This window comes from Polyergus mexicanus, unplaced genomic scaffold (genome assembly GCF_030449975.1).
Source record: "Polyergus mexicanus isolate NDT 795.1 unplaced genomic scaffold, iyPolMexi1.0 SCAF_15, whole genome shotgun sequence".
Taxonomy (NCBI): Eukaryota; Metazoa; Arthropoda; class Insecta; order Hymenoptera; family Formicidae; genus Polyergus; species Polyergus mexicanus.
In genome coordinates, this window is record NW_027223335.1 from 2049211 (window position 1) to 2070546 (window position 21336).

The 21336-nt window shown below is 39.4% G+C and overlaps 1 protein-coding gene across 5 annotated transcripts in view; it reads right to left on the reverse strand.

Annotated features, from left to right (window-relative positions):
• The window catches only part of Sema1a (semaphorin 1a), a 210009-nt gene that overhangs the window by 96115 nt on the left and 92558 nt on the right, over positions 1-21336 (reverse strand). Inside the window, exons 1-3 of one of the 5 annotated variants that reach the window (XM_070308481.1) lie at positions 14409-14501; positions 14258-14322; positions 13310-13518 (exon numbers count right to left, since the gene is read on the reverse strand). The exons of 3 other annotated variants lie outside the window; for them this stretch is intronic. In XM_070308481.1, coding sequence (XP_070164582.1) covers positions 13310-13394 — 85 coding nt within the window. In that variant the 5' untranslated portion in view covers positions 13395-13518; positions 14258-14322; positions 14409-14501. Of the gene's footprint in view, positions 1-13309; positions 13519-13622; positions 14113-14257; positions 14323-14408; positions 14502-21336 lie in introns of those variants that run through there. One more of the 5 variants, XM_070308480.1, reaches the window with a different exon arrangement.

Sequence of the window (21336 nt, forward strand, 5' to 3'; positions counted from 1 at the left end):
GGCCTACTTCATTTCGAGTGCCAGACGTTTCCTCATTTATGTTAAACGGGTCTGTCTAGTAATTTTTCGAAAATTCCACGCGAGATTAGATATTCATATAATATCCGATCGATATTCAATACGCAATATTGATGATATTTTTGCAAAGGTTTTATCATACTATTTAATATTCTGTTTAAATAATTACTCTCGATATCGCGAAAATATGAGATAAAAATTTACAGGATTTAAACATGTAAAAAACAATGAAATTTAATTTCAATAATAAAACATGGAAAATACACATTGAAGATGTTACGGTATCTCTTCGTCATTAAACTTTATAGTATGCTAACTTTGCATACCTTATAGAATAATTATCGTGTGTCATAATCTTAAATCAAAATAGCTAAAGTTTAAAGCGGAAAGTTTAATAAAATTAAGACAATTCTCACGAGGCTTAATTTTCATTTCTTTCGTTTTATCTCGAGGTTTTATATTATTATTATTAAAAAAAAAAAAAAAAATTTAAGTAGAAAATATAAACTTGCAGCGATCAATTTTCGTTCATCTGAACATTTGGACACGAACGTGAAATATCGAACGCGTACTACCGCAATGCCGATACACACGCATACAATGCACGTTGGAAATTTCGGTTGCCTCGTCGATTACAAATAATCAATAATGGACATTTCATAAACCGTTCCACTTCGCGTAGAGGGATTGGCGCGCAGAAGAGAAAGAGAGAAAAAAGCGCGATTCATCGATACAAACGATGATTTTTTTACACGGCGTGAAGTCATGGGACCGGTACAACGAAGATGAAAAGGAGAAGAGATGAGAGGGGAAGCTCATCGAATTGTTTCTCGTTTCATTGCCTCAGTGGCATGGAACAACGGGTCAACAGAAATGTTCGACCTGCCGGCTTTGAGCGTCCATGATGGGCGCGCGGAGAGAGACGGTTGCGATGAACGCGAGCAGGATACGGCGATACCGAACGAGGCGGTGGTACTTTAACCCTTTAACTCTGCGCAATTTTTCGCCACCGTGTGTATCTTCCTGTGGCCTGTATTTTTATCGCGATCTCGAAAATAAATTCCGTGGGTGCATGGACCTTTGATATCAGATGCAAATGAAAGCCGCGGGAGAACCGAACGGCGACCCAATTTGCCGGATATTGCGGCGGAAACGGTGGATTAGTAATCGACGAAAAGATGAAGATTGATGGTCGCGATTTTTGCGAAAAGTCATGGAGAAAGGATAGGCGTACCTTGAATACGCTCTTTACAGACAGAGATTAACAATTCCCGATTGAAAAATATTTCCACGTCGTTAATTAATCAAAAGACGAATAAAGAAGATAGATTAAGCCTTCTCGCAAATTTACGTCGAGGAAGAATCGATCCTGGATTTTTCTGCCAAATTAAAATAGCGCTTATGCGATATCTTTTAATCCGAGTCAGGTGCCGCATCGGGCATTCATGCCGAAAGAAATCGCAACAACGTTCCGCTACTTATTGTTAGACAATTGCTTCGACCCACTTTATTTCTTCACGAAATGATGCGATTAGATTAATAGCGCAGATATATGAACAGGATATTGCGAGATTAGGATCGGAATTAGGAATTTTCGCGGAACCGCGTGCAAGATAATCGTCTACGAGTGAACAGCGCGATAAGCGCTTATATACGTGCATTTAAAGATGATTACTTATATTACTTCGCTCTATTATTACTTTCCAAGTAAATGCACTCCTATCATGCTCCGAAAAGACATTCTTGAAATACATAATTGTCGAATAAATTGTTCTTAATGGCTTCCGCCATTTTCACTCGCGCATTCAAATCCGTCCTCAAATCAACTAACTTCCGGCTCAACGATCGCATTAGTAACGGCTGTATACGGCAATTTCGACGAATCACAGTGCGCTGATAATGAGAAACTAACGATCGCGTTGGACACATCCCAACATATTGATCGTTCGATAAAGATCTAATAAATATCTCATGTCTGATAAACGAGGCGATGCAGCTCCCAACGCGCTTCACCGTGCATTTATCAGCCCGTTGGCTAATGTATCTTCGAAAGCGCGTAATGCGCAGAGCATGCGATCGTAATTGAGATCCTAGGGAAAATCTCTCCGACCTATTTACGGGTGCGCGCGCGCGCGCGCGCGAGATCGGCCAAGTTTGTAATCGAGTTCGCGAACAGTCGGATTAACAACCCGGCGAATGTCGCGCGCGCGCCAAGAATCGGGTCGTCGCGCGTGGCCGAAAATTGACAATGAAAACTTTGGCGAGCCGCTAAAAGCGCGCCTCGCGCCGCCCCGTACCGTCTCCGTCGCGATAATAGCCTGGCTAATAGTCCGATAAATATGGTAATTTCAGGGAGCAATTTTTCCGCCTGGGCTTTTATACCGCCTCGTGAAAACAAATTCCTGGGCGCGCGCGTGACTAGGGCGCGGCGACCGATTGTTTTCGCGGAAAATTATTTCGCCAGATCGTGCACGAATACGTGTATTTCCCGCTTTTACAGTCGATTTAAAATCGCAATTACGCGAGGATCCGGACGAGTAGATTGAAAAGTACGAGCAAATTGATAATGAAAACTTCCACGACGTTGTCGAATATTTCCAAAGACGCGCAGCATATTGTCGCCTGCGAAACGGAGAACGTCCTGATTTCGATGGCGATTATGACACGAAACTATTTGCCGGCGTATAATTACCGTCGTATTGTATCGGGGCGAGGGAGGACCATTGAGGAGCGCTCGATGCTATTCACCTCGCTTCCTCCGCAATGTCGAGAGAAGCGTGCCTCGATTTCAATTTCACGCAGATTGCATACCAATTCAAATTTGCATCACACTACTTTCGCTCCGTTTAATTATATAGAAATCCAATACAGAATGTATTTTTTCTATAATATACTAGATCCATATTGTTATTTAATCAATTTCCATTTCTACACAGAGTTATATTATTATTTAATCGAACCTCTCTCTTTTATTCAAATATATCGCTACATTTTTCATTTATTTCTCGATTAATCACTTTTTAATCGACTTTTTAACCTTTGATATTAAATGTTTCTGTATTCAATTAAATGAGATTATAAAAATCTTTTCAAAAATAATAAAAATTCTTAGTCTGTCATCTCTGATATCGACCTATAGCTGGGGGGGCAAAAAAAAAATGGCGGGAATGTTCGAACGATATATTTTAATCTTTTTCAGTGCGAATATTTGACTCACAAAAACATCAAGACAAAACATCATTGAAAGAAAATTTAGAATTTAGAATTCAAAATATTAAAATATGCATTTGAAATGAGAGCATGATAATGTATCAAAATAATTCTTCTTCGTGTATCCTATCGTCTACATGTCGCGTCAAAAACCACGAGAAATATTTCATTTTTTTAAATTTCGATAAAAATACTCTTTTTACTCGTCACTTTTCCATATGGAAATTAAAGTTTCGCTCTTATTTCAAGCGATAATTCGCTTTTAATGAATTGAAACAAATAAATATAGCTCTGACTAGCAAATATTTAAAATTCAATTTCTGTCCAATTTCATTTCTCACTCGATATCACTGAAATGTTTCATCTTGAGCTATTCAGACTAGATATATTCAAAATATCATATTTAAATGCGTGTCTTCTGCATCTACATAATCTTAGCCGTTGAACGTGTCAAGAAAATATGTAGCGACATATGTGAAGTATGTTACTACTAGCGTGATAAACGTTATACATATCGATCGCTCTTATCCTTTGCGCTAATATATAATAATATTTGTTATCGCGACTACGGTTGCGGCAACGGCGCTATCGTGTTTCGGTGAAGTACTTGGCGATTATCAGGTACTATGTGCACAGCATAAAGGCCCGAGAATATCGCACTGCTTTGAAATGTACTTTTTTTTCCACGTGTTATCTCGTCTGCGGAGATCAGCTGTTAAAGGGGGCACTCACCGGCGATGCCTTCCGCTCTATGCTCCTTCGGTAAGCGCAATTGAACGCAGCGGCAGAGAAATTCTTAAACCTTTGCGAAAATTCTTAAGTTTCCACATAAAGAGACTTGTATATTCAAGTCCGTGCATTTTTTTTTTAAATATTAAAAGAAAACAAATTCCTTTAAAGCGACCCAAGAATAGAATAGAAAGAATGTATTTCATGTTCTAATAGATTGAAATCTCTTCATAACAATAACATAAGTACGGTAATATTAAATACAGTAATAGTAGAGAGAAAGAGAAAAAGGGAAAGAACCAGAAATAACAACAGTGCAAATAAATTCTGATTAAAATCAAGATTACAGGATTAGAGACAACTAACATAGTTGAAAATAAAATCATGATATATAATAAGTATGCAATATAGTAAATTAATGGATTAATGAGCAGATTTTTGTAGTAATTTAAAAATCGGCAAAAGAAGCACTATGCGCACAATTGAATCTGCTTAAATATGCTCTGTAATTAGTAAAAAAACTCGATTTAACCACACCAAATGTTTACGATGTAAGCTACAGAAAATAAATATTTGAATACCGAGTTCTTAATAACGAGAGAAACGAAAACGTGCTGAGAAAACGCATATAACGAACACGCTTGAGAAAATTTCGTCGAATAAGACAACCGATAAGAACAAAGAAGAGAATTACAAGATGACCAAAAAAAGATAAAAAAAGGTTCGATTTGCATGGCAGGCAAAATTACGATAGAGATTCGCGTCGATATAAATACATATACACGCACGGGCACCGTGCTCCATCATCGCGCATCTCGTTTCCGCGATAATGTTATTAAGGCTCAAGCAAATTAGCCCTTTGTAGCGGTTTCCGTGATCGCCCTCTGTCTCTGAGAAGAGAAGTGTGCGAGGGTGCGCGCGAAAAGGAGGATGGTTGAAATCGGGGGAGATCGGTGTAAGAGTCTCGAGAGGCCGATTTCCCGCGAATTGTCATTAAGTTTGCTCTAAACGAGAAAATAAAGCCGAGATAAAAAAAAAGTCGGCGGATTAACGATGCAGACACACATGCAGCCGTGGAATTTATACTTGTGAATAACTTGCGAACTGCCGTTTAACATGGTCGAACCTTTACATATAATCCGCGTGCGAGTTAATTAATCCGGGTCTTAAACAACGACTGACATTGCAGAGAGATGATTGTGATTTATCGCGCAGCATCTGTTACGCGGTAGTTATCCTTAAAAAGCCTCGCCAGAGAGGTAACAACCACGTGCGCGCGCGCGTACGCGTCAGCTGTGTTCAGAAAATATTTATTCTATAGACAGTATAATAAATACTATCAAACTCTCTCTCTCTCTCTCTCTCTCTTTCTGATTCATTGCTAATAATTGGTTGGCATAATTAAAGCTTGTTATCGAACGATCAATAATCATCGACTACTATAATATACGCACACTTATAGGATAAAACGAAGGTATCACGGATCGATAAACGCCACTTGCGCAACAAGGAAAACGGTGAATAATCGCGATTATAAGCGCCGGCAGTCAACTATTTACAACAAGCTCGCGATTAACCCCTTAGCTAGCTAGTTTAAGCTAGCGGGAGGGTGCTGTCCCTTCTTAATTAACTGCTATTAATTGTTCAGATCGCGCTGTACGCGCCAACGCAATTGGGTTAAGTGTCACGATTGTCTTACGCGATGCGGTTTAATAACAATGCTTAATTCGCATACTCCATTTAGCTTCCCACTAAATCGGCCGCTCACATATCCGCGCACCTTTTTACATCTGCACGATAAATTATTATTTCGGAAAGTTGCGCGAGTCGTTTTTCATTTATATAGATATTTTCGTTTCAAAATATGCGATAATAAATTTTACCGAGTGCTCTATATTTATTCTATCTTCCATATTAAAACAGAATATCAAAGATATATTTATTAATTTAAAAAAAAAAAAAAAAAAAAAAAAAAATGATAATTTCTCGCAAATCCTATTTATGGATAAAGTTATACATTTAAGCATGCCCAGATTTTAGACCTTTGAATTATTGACAGGATTATAATTTCCATTTATTAGAGATATCAGAGATTATCAGAGATATTAATATTAGAAATTGAAGAATTGCAAAGAGAAGCAACATGTTATTAAATATTTGCGAAGAGAAAGTATAATTTTGAATTTGACCTGGAATATATACGAGTAAATGAAAAAAAGATAAAATTGAAAGGGCCTTCGGACAACCGCATTGCTGATAATCATGGTATATAATAAATTACTTAAGAATTTACGGCAATATTGTAGATATTACATAACTTTATAATTGCGCGAAAAGTATGGCGCGGAAACGACCAACACTGGCAAACAACGAGGCATTCCTCGCCGTCGCAATAGAAAGCTTATCGACATTTACAGCACACTTTAAGTCGCTCGTAAATCTCCTTTATACGGGAAAAATTATTAGCCACGCAGCGACGTTATTATCGGCGACGACGTTTCGTTTTCACGTGCAAAAAACATAGTAAGTACCCGTTTCTTATTTCATCTTCGTCGCTTAATATCGTTCATTAATCGATTCGAGTCGAGCTTCCAAATATAGTTTTATCGATAACCTAACCAATACACTGCCAATTTATACGCGTGATAAAAAAAAAGTATTATTTTCTTTCTATCCTAGCTAGTATAACAAATTTGAATAATCTTCGACAGAATTTTTAGTCGTATACAATGTATTTGCCAACGTCTTCCATCGCTCACATAACTTTTGCATAATAATATCGCTCTTAAAAATTGAAATTTTCAATGCGCAATATCTTGCAAATCCTTCTCCATCTCTCTCCGCTTGTATACGATGCATTTTCTCACAAGCATTTGGGAAAATTAAATAGAGATATCGCCAAACAAACGGACAGTGAACGTAGAGAGAACGAAAGCACTCGGGAGAAGGAAAAGAACGAAGAGATGGGAGGGAGAACGAGATAAAGAGCCAAATCCTTTCAGCCCGTCTAAAGGAAAATTAATAATCGAGTCGAGCGGACCAAGTCCGAGCTGAATCTGGGCCAACTATTTCCGCGGTAGCGTCGCAGCGAGACTCATCAGTTAGAATGCATGGATGGCAAAGGCGTCTCCCCGTGGATTTGCAGAAAAAACCATTTCAATTATCAGTCTGTGATCAAAAAGGTAGGGAAAGCCGGGAAGGAAGGCATATTTGCCCCCATAAATTCGCTTTTAGACGGAAACGAAGCTCGAAAGCGAAAATGATGTCAAAGGGCAACGCAATTAGCGGCGCTGCACTTTGATTACATGAATATTAATTTCGCGAGCGCGCGTATCGACTTTGTGCGTGTTTTTTTTTTTTCCTCATCCCGAAGCGCGAGTAAATATATTTTTTGCGCGGCGCACGGCGGTATATCGATGACAATATATGTGAAAGATACCCGTGCACATCGAGATGCGACCACTCTTGTGCGTTTATCAGAAAGCACGGCTCGCGTGTTTTTATTAAAAATTATCGACAGCGTAAATTAATTTTTACACCGTAAATAGATTAAATCCTCTAACTGCTAGAATATATGTATATATCTGATCTCTTCGTGTATCGAGCAATCTGACAATCTTACCGTAAACGACATAATGTATTGGCCAACGTCTTTTGATATTTATTTAAAACAACTAAATAAAAAAAATATCTATACACATATATAAACTCTGAGATGTTTTTTCAGTGGAATTTTTGCATAGAGACGCGTATCGTGTTTGTTGCATTTATTTGCAAAATAAAAACAGATGTACAATAAAATAAAATAAAAAAACCAAAAAAAGAAACGCGCGTACCTTGCGTATAATAATCGAAAATTGAATTCGTTCTTTTTTTTTTCCCAAGTTCGATGCGACATGACCGTTGCGTTTTCGCGCCCGCCGCTCGTACAATAAAAATAACTCGAGCGCCCGATGATGTATCCGTCGCGATTGATCTCGGTCACGAGATTAGCGTCGGAGCGCGGTATTCGGCCAACATTGCGCGCGTCGATAACGATCGCCGGTATAAACCAACGAAATGCGCAGCGTCAACTGGTACAGTTAATGCAACCGAAATGCAAAGGGCATTCTACCGAAAGTGCAGAGGGTGTCGCGCGAAAAGTACTCCTACAACTCTTTATTTACCACATGTAAAAAAAAAAAATTAGCTTTAAACGTGCAGTTGCTTTATACGGTTAATGAACAAACTTCGATAGTGCGTACAGAGACGCTCTTAAATAAATAAGTAAATTAAAAAAAATCAATATAAAGTATATAATATAAATTTATATAAAAATACATATGTTTTATTCGCGTGATTATTAAAATAATGAAGATTGTAACGCAAGAAAGAGAATATTAACCTTTAAAGATCATTTTAGCCCTATCAATATTTTAATAATAAAATATCCCGAAAGCCTCAATCAATAAATAAAATATTTTTAAAATTTTATTTTTCACTTTCATTGCACACGATCATTTTCTTTAGACGTCAAGAAATATAATTGTAATAAATATGAATATAATATGTATAAATGTTTAGAATTTTTAGACTTTTTCAAGCTCTTTGAGACAGCTAAAACTGCGACGAGATATAGCGATCGGAAACAGGAAAAAAAAAAAAAAAAAAAAGTGACCCACAAAAGTTGATAACTGTGATAAATACGAGGAAACGCACGAGACAAAAACATGTTAATCCGCCGGCGCCATATCGCGCGGATAAAAGTCGTCGACACTCTTTAGAGTGAAATACACTCCGGTGCGGTGGTTGGTGTGCTAACGAATATATGGCTCGCGTCATCGCGAATGAATTACTATGAATTGTTATCGTTATGCGCGAGAGCGGCGCGAGGATAAATCGTTAATAATCGTTAATACGTCGGATACGTGGTTGGCGTCGGAAAGTGGAGCGTGGAACGCGAATCATCGGCCTAGATACGCTTGTTTTCGCGGGGGTGGACGAGGAGGATGTAGGGGCTCGATCGGAGATCGAAGCCAGCAGCAGCAGCAGCATCCGTTATCGAGTTTCGGTCGCGCCAACCGAGAGAGTTCTCCCGTAAAATCATTTTTTTTTTCGCTCTTGTTTCTCGCACCCTCTCTCCCTTTCCGTCCACCTAGGTTCTTTTTTCGACCGTCGCGGGACGCGCGAGCACCATAAATTTCCTTGCGTTCCGGCACGGGCCGAGAAATCTACTCGATTAAACGTGAAAAATAAACAAGCCAGAAAAGCGTGAGCGTAACTTCGGAGCGGAGAGCTTTCTGTACGCGCGATCGGCATCGGATACCGATATCTTTGCGTTTTGCCAAACTCTTTTTTAGTTTAATATATCAGCGACTCGTGTCCAGGTTGCACATTGCGAAATGTTTTCCGTAAATTTAAATATGGAAAAAATATGTATGGAAAATTATACGATAAGAATTATACGCAACAGGGGTAACGTCCGTACGTATATATTATGCATGAGTTATCGCAGTCTCGGATATCCTCGAGATAACAATCGACAAGATAGAGTAAGAATTCGTAAATCGAAACGTTAATTTAAAAATAATTAATATGTCGTTCAAATTCGCGTCGTATAATTATTTTTAACAAGAAGCGTTAAATATTATTATCTGTCATTCTCTGCTTTTTCGATTTTACCGCTTCCTTCCGTTCTACGATAACAGATTCCTATACAATTGAAAATTACGGCAGGTATAAGGGGAAAAAAAATTTGCGTAATTTCAGAGGCCAGCTCCTACGTATATGACGCGAACATACCCTCGCGCTCTTAACGCGAGTTAAGGGAACGAACGGTGTCAATTGCGGTCTAGCACGAACATATATATCGCGTATACGTGCGACGAAACCCCCGTCGAGCCGACGACGGTGCATTCTTAAATTACACGACGTAACAGACCCGGTATACGAGAGACGCCCCCGCGAGAAACTTGCCGTGTGCGCCCGGTAATTTCATCGGGCGGCTTAAAAGTTTTACGACCCACCCCCTCTGTCCAACGTATTTAAAACGTCACGGGGAAGAAAGCACCGAGGTCGAACTTGAAATTTCGACCCCGTTGCTGCGGTGACATTTTCTTATCGGGTAATTCGGTCGCTCTCAGACACACGAAACGCGCGTACGTACAGGAGAATATGTAAAGGGGGCGCAATTTTATCCGAATGGTAAAACGTATTTCTTATTTCGCTCCGCGTACATCCGGTGACTCGAAAGAGGAAACGCTGAAAGGACCGGCACGTAGGATGCGCTTTTGCAATTCGATCGCGCGTGTGTTTCATCGCGACCGCCGCCGCCGCCGTCGTTTCTCATTCACGGACCGATCGACGAAAGGATCGTCTTCCGCGCCGCGAAGCGGAAACTGAAACGCGCCGCCGCGCCGGAGGCGGAGGAAAGACGGTGGACGTGGAGGAACAGCCACGTTAGAGAGAGAGAGAGAGAGAGAGAGAGAGAGAGAGAGAGAGTCGACGGGCCTCTAGCTTCTGTCGTCTGTAAACCATACGTAAGACGGACAAGTCCGGTGCGGTGTAATTGTATCGATCCACGACGGACATCCATCCGCGCGACATCCGTGCTTGCGAACACGCGTTTACAGGACATATAACAGATGTAGGATGTAACCTGATCTGTGAAATGTTCACGGTCGATATAATCTTCTCGTTTCTACCGCTTTGATTTCGCCGCACAAACGATTAATTTTTGATAACCGGTTATTAAGTTAGACGCCAAATATATATGTATAAATTTATGCGTGTTAACGCTGTACCGGCCCATAGAGCCGGGTCATAAACGTCGACAACGCCTGCATTTTCGGTCGGCAGGGGTGATTCGGCTGAACGTCATTGGTGCGTTTATCCGCGCCGCGAACGAACATTGTGAAGCCGCGACGATGTTGAACGCGACGGATTCAGGGGGATGGATAGCTCGGTCGGTCGTTAACGATGGTGGCCGGATATTGAGCGCGGCACTTGAGGCCGAACTCACCGACCGGCAAACATCGGGCCTTGAATTGTGCGCTGCTTTTCGACGGATTGGACTCCCCTCGACATTCAATCCCAACGAGAGTCGCGGACGATAAGCGAAGATACGTTCAAAAAGTTTGCGATATAAAATCGCGTAAAATAAAATGTGTATAAGTATTCTTTCGTAAAATTATTCTAGAATTGAAGGCGATAGACGACTAGAAAAATCAAAAGCTTCGTTTAGATTTAATTTATAGCAATTTACGGTTCTGAGCTACTATAATAAAATTGAATCATATTAAAATAATATATTATATATATATATACATATAAAATAATATATATTATTTAAAAAATAATATATATATTTAAAAGAATTGTGTTACATGTAACACGTGTTTCTAAGAATCTTAAAAGTGCTCTCGCGAAAACGAACCATCCGATACTGTGAAAAATGTGAAAGGATCGACACGGCACGAATTCTGTTTCATTTCGCAGAATCCAATTTGCGAGACGTATTAGAGTCTCGCACGTTATTTCGCGCAACATCCCGTCGCGCCGCGGCGTTGTTGTTTCGCGGAGAGAGCACGGTACCGGCCTTGCCCGAAACGCCAGAGCGTGTTTCGCACGAAAATATGGGTGACATGTAGTACTTCCGTGCTCGAGCGTAATTTATTAAAGACCGACGAAAAAGAGGAGAAAAAAAAATATATATATATACAATATATATATATATATATATATATATATATATATATATGGCGAACCCCGCGCGACGCGCTGTCGGTTTCGTGCGGCGACGTGCTCTTCGGCGAGAATCCTGCGATAGCCGGGGGGAGGGGGGGGGGGACTTGCCTGCCTCCGTCATCCCCCGTCAAGCCCGAATGCGATTTACCGTTGATCCTCTTTAACGAGCTCCCGATAAACGAAGGAAATTCGCGTCAGCGATGAAAACGTTTCGTAATCCGGGATCTCCGCCCGTTTATCCCGTCGCTGCCTTCTCTCCTTTTTTTTTTTTTCTCGTTTGGTAGCCGCCACCAAACACGCCTGCTCTGATTTCGCCTCTCTCCACGATATTTCGCCAAATCATGATTTCCCATAAAATGAAACGATTATAGCGAGATAGACGAGATAGATTAAGAAGGATGTTTCTCTTTCTCTATCTACTATCTATTTATCTCTGTCTTAAACGCCCGACTCTGGCACTCGAGTCAGATCAAGATGCATTTTGAATGGCGATTACGAGATACTACTGCGAAATCCGCGGCTACTCTTGGGTTACAGTCGAAATGGATTAAACGTAAATATTAAGGCAGCTGAGCGGTACATAAAGTTCTAATTAAAAGCTCTCCCCGCTCTCGAAACATCGCGAAATACGTAAGGCAATTTTCATCGGGTTCGTTTATACGGCGGATTAATGCGAAATCGAGATTGGTGAAGTACGCGTCTCAAATTTCTTTTGCCATTAAAGCGAATTAGTTGAATCGTGAAAGAAAATTGAAGACTCCGACTCGCATTGAGCGAGTATTCAGCTGCGAGAACATACAAAGTCAATAGCGTGGAGAAATATGTACAATATCGTTAATAAAGTCGAAAATTAAATTATGCAACGAATTTATAAAAGCGCTATAAAAATAAAAATACAGCATATGCTACCGGCACACGCTAAAATTAAACGTCAGTAATATTCGACATCAAACAGCGAGAGAAATTATTAAACAGAATTTTAATGAAACATTAATTCAAGATAAACCACTGACCAATTTTATACCAATGTCTCGTAATTCCCAATTATTATATAATTCTCCCACTAACACAGAATTATTATTATATTTTATATAATACTCAAGAAAAATGGGAGAAAGAGAATCCTGCATTTTTCTATCTCGTATGGATTAGAGATATCACAACAACACGTTAACACGATATATTTTCTCGACATATCGGCAGGCAACTAATATTTATTATTAATTGACCACATTTGTTACATTTAATTATATAATAATAATTCTATTCTATCCTTTTTAATTTGCTTAATCTTAGAGAAATGTAAAAACATTGTATCATTTCTATTATATTTTTTACAATATAAAATTTCACGTCCGCATACGATAGTCATTTCTGTATTAATCGTTGTAACGTAAATAATGCAATGTAAAGATTGTGAAGAAATATATATGAAAAATACGTCTCACTTTTAATGCATATCTTTAAAATAATTTCTTTGTCATATTTCGTATATTCATACTTTATATTTGTTATTGAAGTATCCATAAAAGAACGCAGGATTTATATATTATTATGCAATTGTATCAATTCACCGTATATGGAATGTAAACGTGAAATTTAATTAATTATAAAATTATAGACTCACCAGTCGTTGTCACGCTGTTTCCTACTCGTCGTCCAACTTTTATTTTTCGATGCGAAGCTTTGATTAATGATGATCGACGATTCATGTTGATGCGAATATCATTTAGTCAAAGTAGTCGGAATAATAATAGTCGCAATATTTAAAATTTCAATGATGGGACATTTTTTTCGATACTCCCGATGCACATTTATTTACTCAGATAATGATCGCTGGGAAAAAAAATAAACACGCACACGTACAAACAAACTTGCCATATTGTCTGCAGATATTCACTTTATGTACGATAAGGTACTTTCAATCGATTATCGATTACCGATATTTTTCGCGACATCCGCACAATCACAATAATCGCCCGTTACTTTTGACACTCGCGACGTTTACGCGCGGCGATATTTTTTCTCGACACTCTCGAAATTCACGTATACACGACGCTGGACGAACACGCACGGTAAATTCATATTCGCCGTATTCGCGCGATTGCACGAGCGAAACGATCGCCATTCGACGACGACGCGAGGACGAGCGATTACTACGAGATTCACGCGCCTCTAATCATGGCGTCCATTACGGAATGTCGACCAAGCGGTCCGTCAACCGCGATTCCGATCACGCACCGACTAAATATCAATATCACTTATGTATCATTTGCGAGAGACTTAACCTCGATGTAATCACGGCGGTCGCTCGATACTTTGCTCGACGCTAGCCTCAAACACACGCAATCACAACGATCGTTTGATGCTCGGCTCGAAACTCAACTGCTCGCGACGATTGCCAAGAGACGATTAACACAGACGCAGGTTCAATCTCGACAAATTCAGGACGATACGACTTAAGCCGGGTGCACACACACTTTTACATAAACGCATAACCACAAGCATAAGAAAATTGATTGGTCCATTTTCTTACGCATAACGAAATCGACCAATCAATTTCCTTAATGCTTACGATTATTGCGCTTATGCAAAAGTGTGTGTTCCCCGCTTTACTCGCAGCTCGCCAACTTCTCGTTTCTACCATAGACCGTATAATATATAGACCGAGTGTTAAGGAGTGGGAATTGTCAAATATTAGACAGAGATAGCATGCTTTGGATCACCATTATATTATATCTTCATCTTTTCCATCCCTTCTATTTTTCTCTTTACTAGTTAGACAAAGACAGATCGCTGATCGTACAGCAGCCGTGACTTTCTATTTTTTGACGCGGATTCCGAATACGGGAGATGTAGAGCGCGCAAGTCTATGTATTATACGTCTATGGTTTCTACCAATATTTTTCGCGATACAATATGTTTAACGATCGCGATTCCAATATGAGAATCCTTTGTCGATGGAAAAGTAATTACTAGTTAATATCGCGAATGTTTGTTTAATCGTACGTATGCGAGATTATAGAGTTATAGACGAGCGAAATATTTCGAGATCGCGCACTAGACAGACTCGTCTCACGTAGCGAACGCGACTGTGTGTTTGTGTTTATATTGTACGGCTCGAGGCCTCGAGCCTCGAGGCTCGAGCTCTCGCGTTTCCCCCTCCCACCCTATCTATTCCAAGAATCGTCGTCCGGCGAATGCTCGTGTTTTCTTCCAGTAATACGCTTCGGTACACGTGTTCTTCGACTAATAACGTTTTCGAGTGAAGCAAATTTGATCACTTAAGATCGATTAATCAGAGCGAAGAATTTTGCGCTTTAAAACGAAAATAACGTCGATCAAAATATATTTTATATTATTTATATTATTAATGTGTTATTTATATTAATCAGATTCAAAACCTATTTACGGTCGAACATATATTCATGGCAAATTATATTTAATCGCTCTCAGAACAATCAAATCTGCTTCACTCTAAAACGTTATAAGGAAATCATAATAAATCATATATCCTTGCGCTAATTCCAAGAACGTATTCCTGTTTCTACATTATATTACATTTTCTTATATTATTATTATATTACGTATTCTTTCTTCGATCGCCAAAAGCGAATAAATGTATGAAATTGAATAAAATATATCGGGTATTTGTGTGACGTTTCTCTCCCCCCGCTAATATATACGACAGTAATTATTAATTACTCATCGATCAACAAAGCGTAATATGTCGTATTACAAATATATCAAAATATTAGCTTTCACCCGATGATTTGGAAATCACAATCGCATTTTCCGTATTCTGCGTCGAAAATGAATTCTATACGAATGTGTATATACAAAAATGAATACGCTTCGATAGTATAATATTAAATCGCATATCGTTTAAATTTTCGCGATTTTTTGATATAATTTCCTCAAAATAAGTTTTTTTTATACGTGTTTTCTCACATTTTTTCATTCATACAAAAAAAAAAAAAAAAAAAAAAATACAAAGCTACTAAAATTTTATAAGTGTTAGATTTACAAATATACTGAAAAAACTGATTAGTTTTTGTTAAGATAAAACTTTTCATTTTTTATTACTAAAAATTAATATGTACTGCATATTGAATATTTTATTAAGACTTTATTTGAGATTGAATATTTAAATAAAGAAATAGATATATATTTATAATATATTTTAAATACATAATTCCCTTTTTTGATTTATCGGCAAAATACAAATTGCTTACAGTATAAGAGCAAAATTATTAAAGGAAGATTTTTTTTTTTTTAAATTCCCTGAAACCCAATAAAATTAATTGAAAATTCCCTGATTTCTTCAGATACAAAAAAATTACTGAGAATTCTAGAGTTTTCTAGGGAGTAGATACCCTGTTTCTTTCATTACAAAAGCACAATAAATTATACTTCATAATTATAAATCGTGAAAATAACTATAAATCGTGAAATTTAAACAGAGCAAATCTTCGCGTTCGCGAATGAATCGTGTTTCGTACGCCAACAATCGTGAAGGAATGGGGAAAGAAAAAGAAAAAAAATGAGTCGACACTGTCACGCGAGTCGGAAAAGTAGCGGCGACGTCTACGATCCGCGAGCTTATTTCAATAATAATAACCCGCCGATCAATCGCCGAGAATATGTTAAATATGCGTATAGGCACGAGGGGAAAAGAACCCCCCCCCCACCCATTCTCACCCTTACCGGATTCTCTCACGGCGACGAAGACGTGCCAATCAATTAGCGATGCTGTTCGATAAGCACGTTCTCTCCGATTACCTCTTCCGATGGTTGCACACGAAGCACACGTCGTGTGCAGCATCGGCTAGGACCGATGGGATTGAAGCAAACCGCAGCTGCATTCTAAACAGCCCGTGATCTCTCTGCGCTTTCTCGCCGTCGCGCCTCTCTCTCTCTCTCTCTCATCCTCACACGATAGTTGAATTTCGACATTATGGCCGAAAATTCGGAATTCGACAGGCGAGCCGACGTGCCTCGAGGAAAGATAGTGCGTTTCATGCCTCCGTTAATGCTATTAATACGAAGGAGGAATGGCATGGAGTTTCGAAATTCCGCAGAGACTACGCTCCCAAGCATATTCAGCGTGAAAAGATAATCACATTGCCTTATAAATCATTTGGGAATTTCTTGCCGAGCGATTAAAGCGTAGAAATCGGAAATAAAATATTTAAATTGACATGTGAAAAGCTTCATATTGCAAGGGAAATTCTAGCAAAACGCGAATGCGCTTTTGGCTTCTCGTACATTATTTCCGAGTATAAGTTGTGCAACTGTACACTTAACAATACCGTTTACGAGGAAAAAATATATCTTGTTCCATCAACTGCAAAGCGTTTTAGTCACGCTCGTGCGATGTGCGACTGCATATATTTTTAGTCTCAAAGATGAATATTTGATATAGCCCTGCGATATAATCCGTCAAAACGTGTCGCTTATTGGTTTACCATATGATACCGCGGTTTGGATTTTCCACGCAACATGATCTTCATTTTAGAGTATATTTACATTTCCTCTATAATTGATAGACACATATTTACAACGACGGCAAATTCAGCGTCAATTTGATCCTACTACGGCATAATCACAATTGTATAAATTTGGAACGTTGTTACTATAATCCACTTCTACTTTACATTAACAATAAAATTATTGTTATAATTGCAATAATAATAGCATCAATATTATTGCAGCAGATGTGTTATAAAGTTGTTTGATAAACAACGCATTAGCGGATGAAATATCAATTTAAATATAGAGAGCATCGAGAGGCGAAAAGCATCGATCGTAGAAAGATTTTAAAAACACGCGATATGCGCACAGATAGACATATACATATATTTTTTCTCTCTCCAATCTACGGGATTCGTTGTTAGGAAGCGTCGCCCATTTTCTTTCCGTTTCGAATGCATAGCAAAGTGCACACGACGCACGCATACTCGAGTGAGTATTCTTCGAGTGTATTCTGTTCCGCGTATTCTGATCCAGTGCGATCGGAAAATATCGGAGACCCGGACGAGAGCCAAGTAAATATATTTACTCGGCAAACGCAATTATCTCAACTACCGCGGAGGTTTCTTTGAGAGCCGAGTTTCCCTTATACACCGCACGATAACATAATATAAATTTTAAATATGAGGCGATCAAATCTATTTATTTCTCCCCGGCAAACGCGCACGCATTTCCAGATTCTCGTTTCCGCGGATGAGTTAGTTATACGCGGGTCACGACAATTTGCCTCCTCTCTTTTTCTCTTTCTTCATTCTTCATTTAAAATACGGAACTTGAAAGAGCCAGCAGCCCAGGAGCACTTACTCGGTGATATTTATTCGCCCTATTGTGCAAGCTAACTTACTTTGATGAAAGTCCTCCCGAATGGGCTCGCACCGCCGACGAGCGTTAATGAGAGCGAAGGTACAATAACGGCCATCGTTACTTATATACTCCTATAGTGACGTAATCGGTTCTCCCTTGGCCAACTTACCGGCGATAGAGTGAGACCTTGATAATTAGCACCACCTATCTGCGAGTGAAACTCTCCGTCTCTCTCTTTCGCCGCTCTATCCTTTCGAGATTAACCGAGACCCACATAGAGAGGGCAAGTTTCCAGAGGTGTCTAAAGCGCGAGCTTTAGTTAGAGGAACGTAAAACGAGACGGGCGAGCCCGTCGGTGTATCATTAATTAAGGACAAGACTTCGTGCAGATGTGCAATCTTCGCGAATATTATATCGTCTGCCCGTTGAATCTTGTTCGTGGCAAAATACGCGGATGAAATTTAACGCGCGAAACGATCGAGGAAAGGGCGATGACAAAGAGACGCGAAGCTTTGTACAAAAATTTATCTCGGACGGAATAAGAATTTACATAAATCACACAGCGTATATGGTTATGAATTGATATTTCTATCAACGCTCGTGTATGAAACTTTTACATTCCTACGCAAAATACATATCATTGCGTAGAATTGTGTTTTAAATAAAAATATATATCATTACGTATCGTATAAGGATGTAACGCATAATGGGAGACGTATAAATTTCTAATTAAATTTCGTATATCATCGTTACGCGCTAGTGACAGTTGTTTGATTGACTGATATCCGTTCATTTGGTACGATGTGATAACAGGTGACGATATTACGTGGCACCGATGTCATTTCACGGAAACGTGAAGCTCGAGAGTTTCTAAACTCCTAGGTAGACTAGCCTGATCCATGTAGCTAATTTTCAGAAAGTACCTGATTCGCACACGCTGGATATACACTATAGACATGAGCGACAACTTCTGCGCATTAGTCTCGTAACGAGCCGCCACGTTTGTAATTCCGAAGAATGACTCGGTATTCCCGATGCTGAATGCAACAATGCGTCTCATGCTATTTACATTAACGAGAATTACGATAACCGCCACCCATATTTACCGCGGAATTTATGGCGGAAATTATTTGTCCTCGCTAAGATACAGTGTGCAACGCAAATTCCTTGATGAATGCAAGCCCCGCCGGTGCCTAAATGAGCTCCACGTAAATGTAAAACCGAAAACATTCCACAATTTTAAGAGAGACTTTTCTCTCTCTCTAACCGTATAGCTTGTTTCGAAACTTTAATTTTTTCTCTCGAAATTATGTGTCTCTCGTTGCGGTTTCGCTCGTTTATTATATATTTAAATTTCTTCTTACTTACTTAGCGGCAGATTTTCTATTTATGATAGTTACAATAGTGAAAGAGCTTACCTGTAACAAAAAGAAATAGCAGTAATTAGTAACGGTAATATTGTTATTAGTAATTAATTTTTAATTCGTTATTAGATTATAAACAAGAAAAAAATTAAATAATCGATATCATATCTTTGACAGGGATATTCATAGAAATATTCTCAATCAGAAATCATTAAACTAGATGTACTTTGTATCAAACAAATAAAAAAATCTATCGTAAAGATTATTTATTGATGTTATATCTATCCTCTTTACTATATATATTCGTATATCCTTATATTATTATCAACTTCTTCACCGCTCCATTCGCGTCGCATAAAATAACTAATATCACTCGCGCTGTACGAGCAACTATGATTTTCCATATTTCAACGCGACTAGAAACTACGACGTTTACGACAACACCGTAAACCAAAGAAGCCAGTTCGCGCATGTAAAACGGCCCGCCTACGGGCATAATAACGTAAACCATGAAATAACGGAAGTGTCGCGGGGCAAATAGTAATACCGCGACACAGCTAATAAAGAATCGCCATGAAAAAAGAAAGAGATCATCGTGAAATAAAGCGAGCCTCGTCTCGAGTAAAACGCGACGGTTACGAGGGAAGAAGAGAGGGAGATGGAATTAATTTTATTAAACGCTATCCGCGAGCCATTTGAGCGGGGAAGGGGAAAGCACGGCAACGACAGTTCTGTTTGTTCCAGGAGGTAATAAACGCTGCTTTCATCCGCGAGATGTTATGAAGTTATTGTCCCGTACCTCCTTCCCCCCCCCCCCCTAGTTCGCTCGCCCTTCTCCCTTCCTTTCTGTATACTTCAGTCTTCTCATCTCAACCCTTTCCACCCTTTCCCGCTATTCGCCTCGATCCCGTCTCAGATGCTTTCCAACCTTACGTCACAACACATGGGATTCGCAAAAATGATTTACGATCGTTTCTGCTCTCTTTCTCTCTCTCTCTCTCCCTCCTTTTCTTCCCTTTTCTGCCGACCCACTCTCGCGGGAACACCTGCATCATCCCGGTGCTCCCGGAATGTACCGTTCACCCAAGAAAGATTCCGATCCGAATGGGTTACTATAGTGCGCGGCACGAAACGGTGTGTATGTATGTGTATGTGTATGTGTGCCTGTGTGCTTTATACCGCGCCGTAACGCGAGAATTTATTACGCATTACCTCGCGAAGGAACTTGAGCTGAAAGTGGTCGAGACGCATTTCGAATTTGCGCGTCTCTGCCGCTATCTGTCGACTTTTCGTCGGTTATAAATTTTCAGATTACGTCGACTGTAATAACAGTCGTACTACAATTGTGCGAAATGCTCGAGTTTGTTTGCGAACTTGTTTAACTCGCACAACAACCTGTAGCCTCCGATTATCATTCCCTGAAAATATATCAGACGCGGACTTTTAACGATGTCTTCTCTTCTACTACATTCAAACTCGGATAAAGCAAATACCGTATCGCAATCAATCTTTATTGCGCTCTAATGTAGTATTTAAGAATCGTATAAATATTAAATTCTAAAACTTGTTAGATTCGATGATCGAAAATTATTTCTGTCTGAAATCTCTCTCGGTAAATTTATCCGTATAAATTATTTATTTCTTGAGATTGTGTCAAAACCGTTACGCGACAACCATACTTTCACGACATTCTGTATTAGACACGATGCAGAATGAGCTCGAGGCTAAAGGAACGAACAGAGAAGGCGGTAGTTTAGATTATGGATCGCAAATTGACGGCGGCCGGCGGCGAACTGCAGTTGCGAGCATCCCTAGGTTCGTCTCCTGCGAGCGGATCTCGGTAAACCAAGTTCACAATCAGCAGCGCGGGAAAGCACACCAAGCCGAACCAAAACCGCCGTAGGAAAGCTGAATACCAACGCGACGATACCGCTGTTGCTATGCTGCCGTTGTT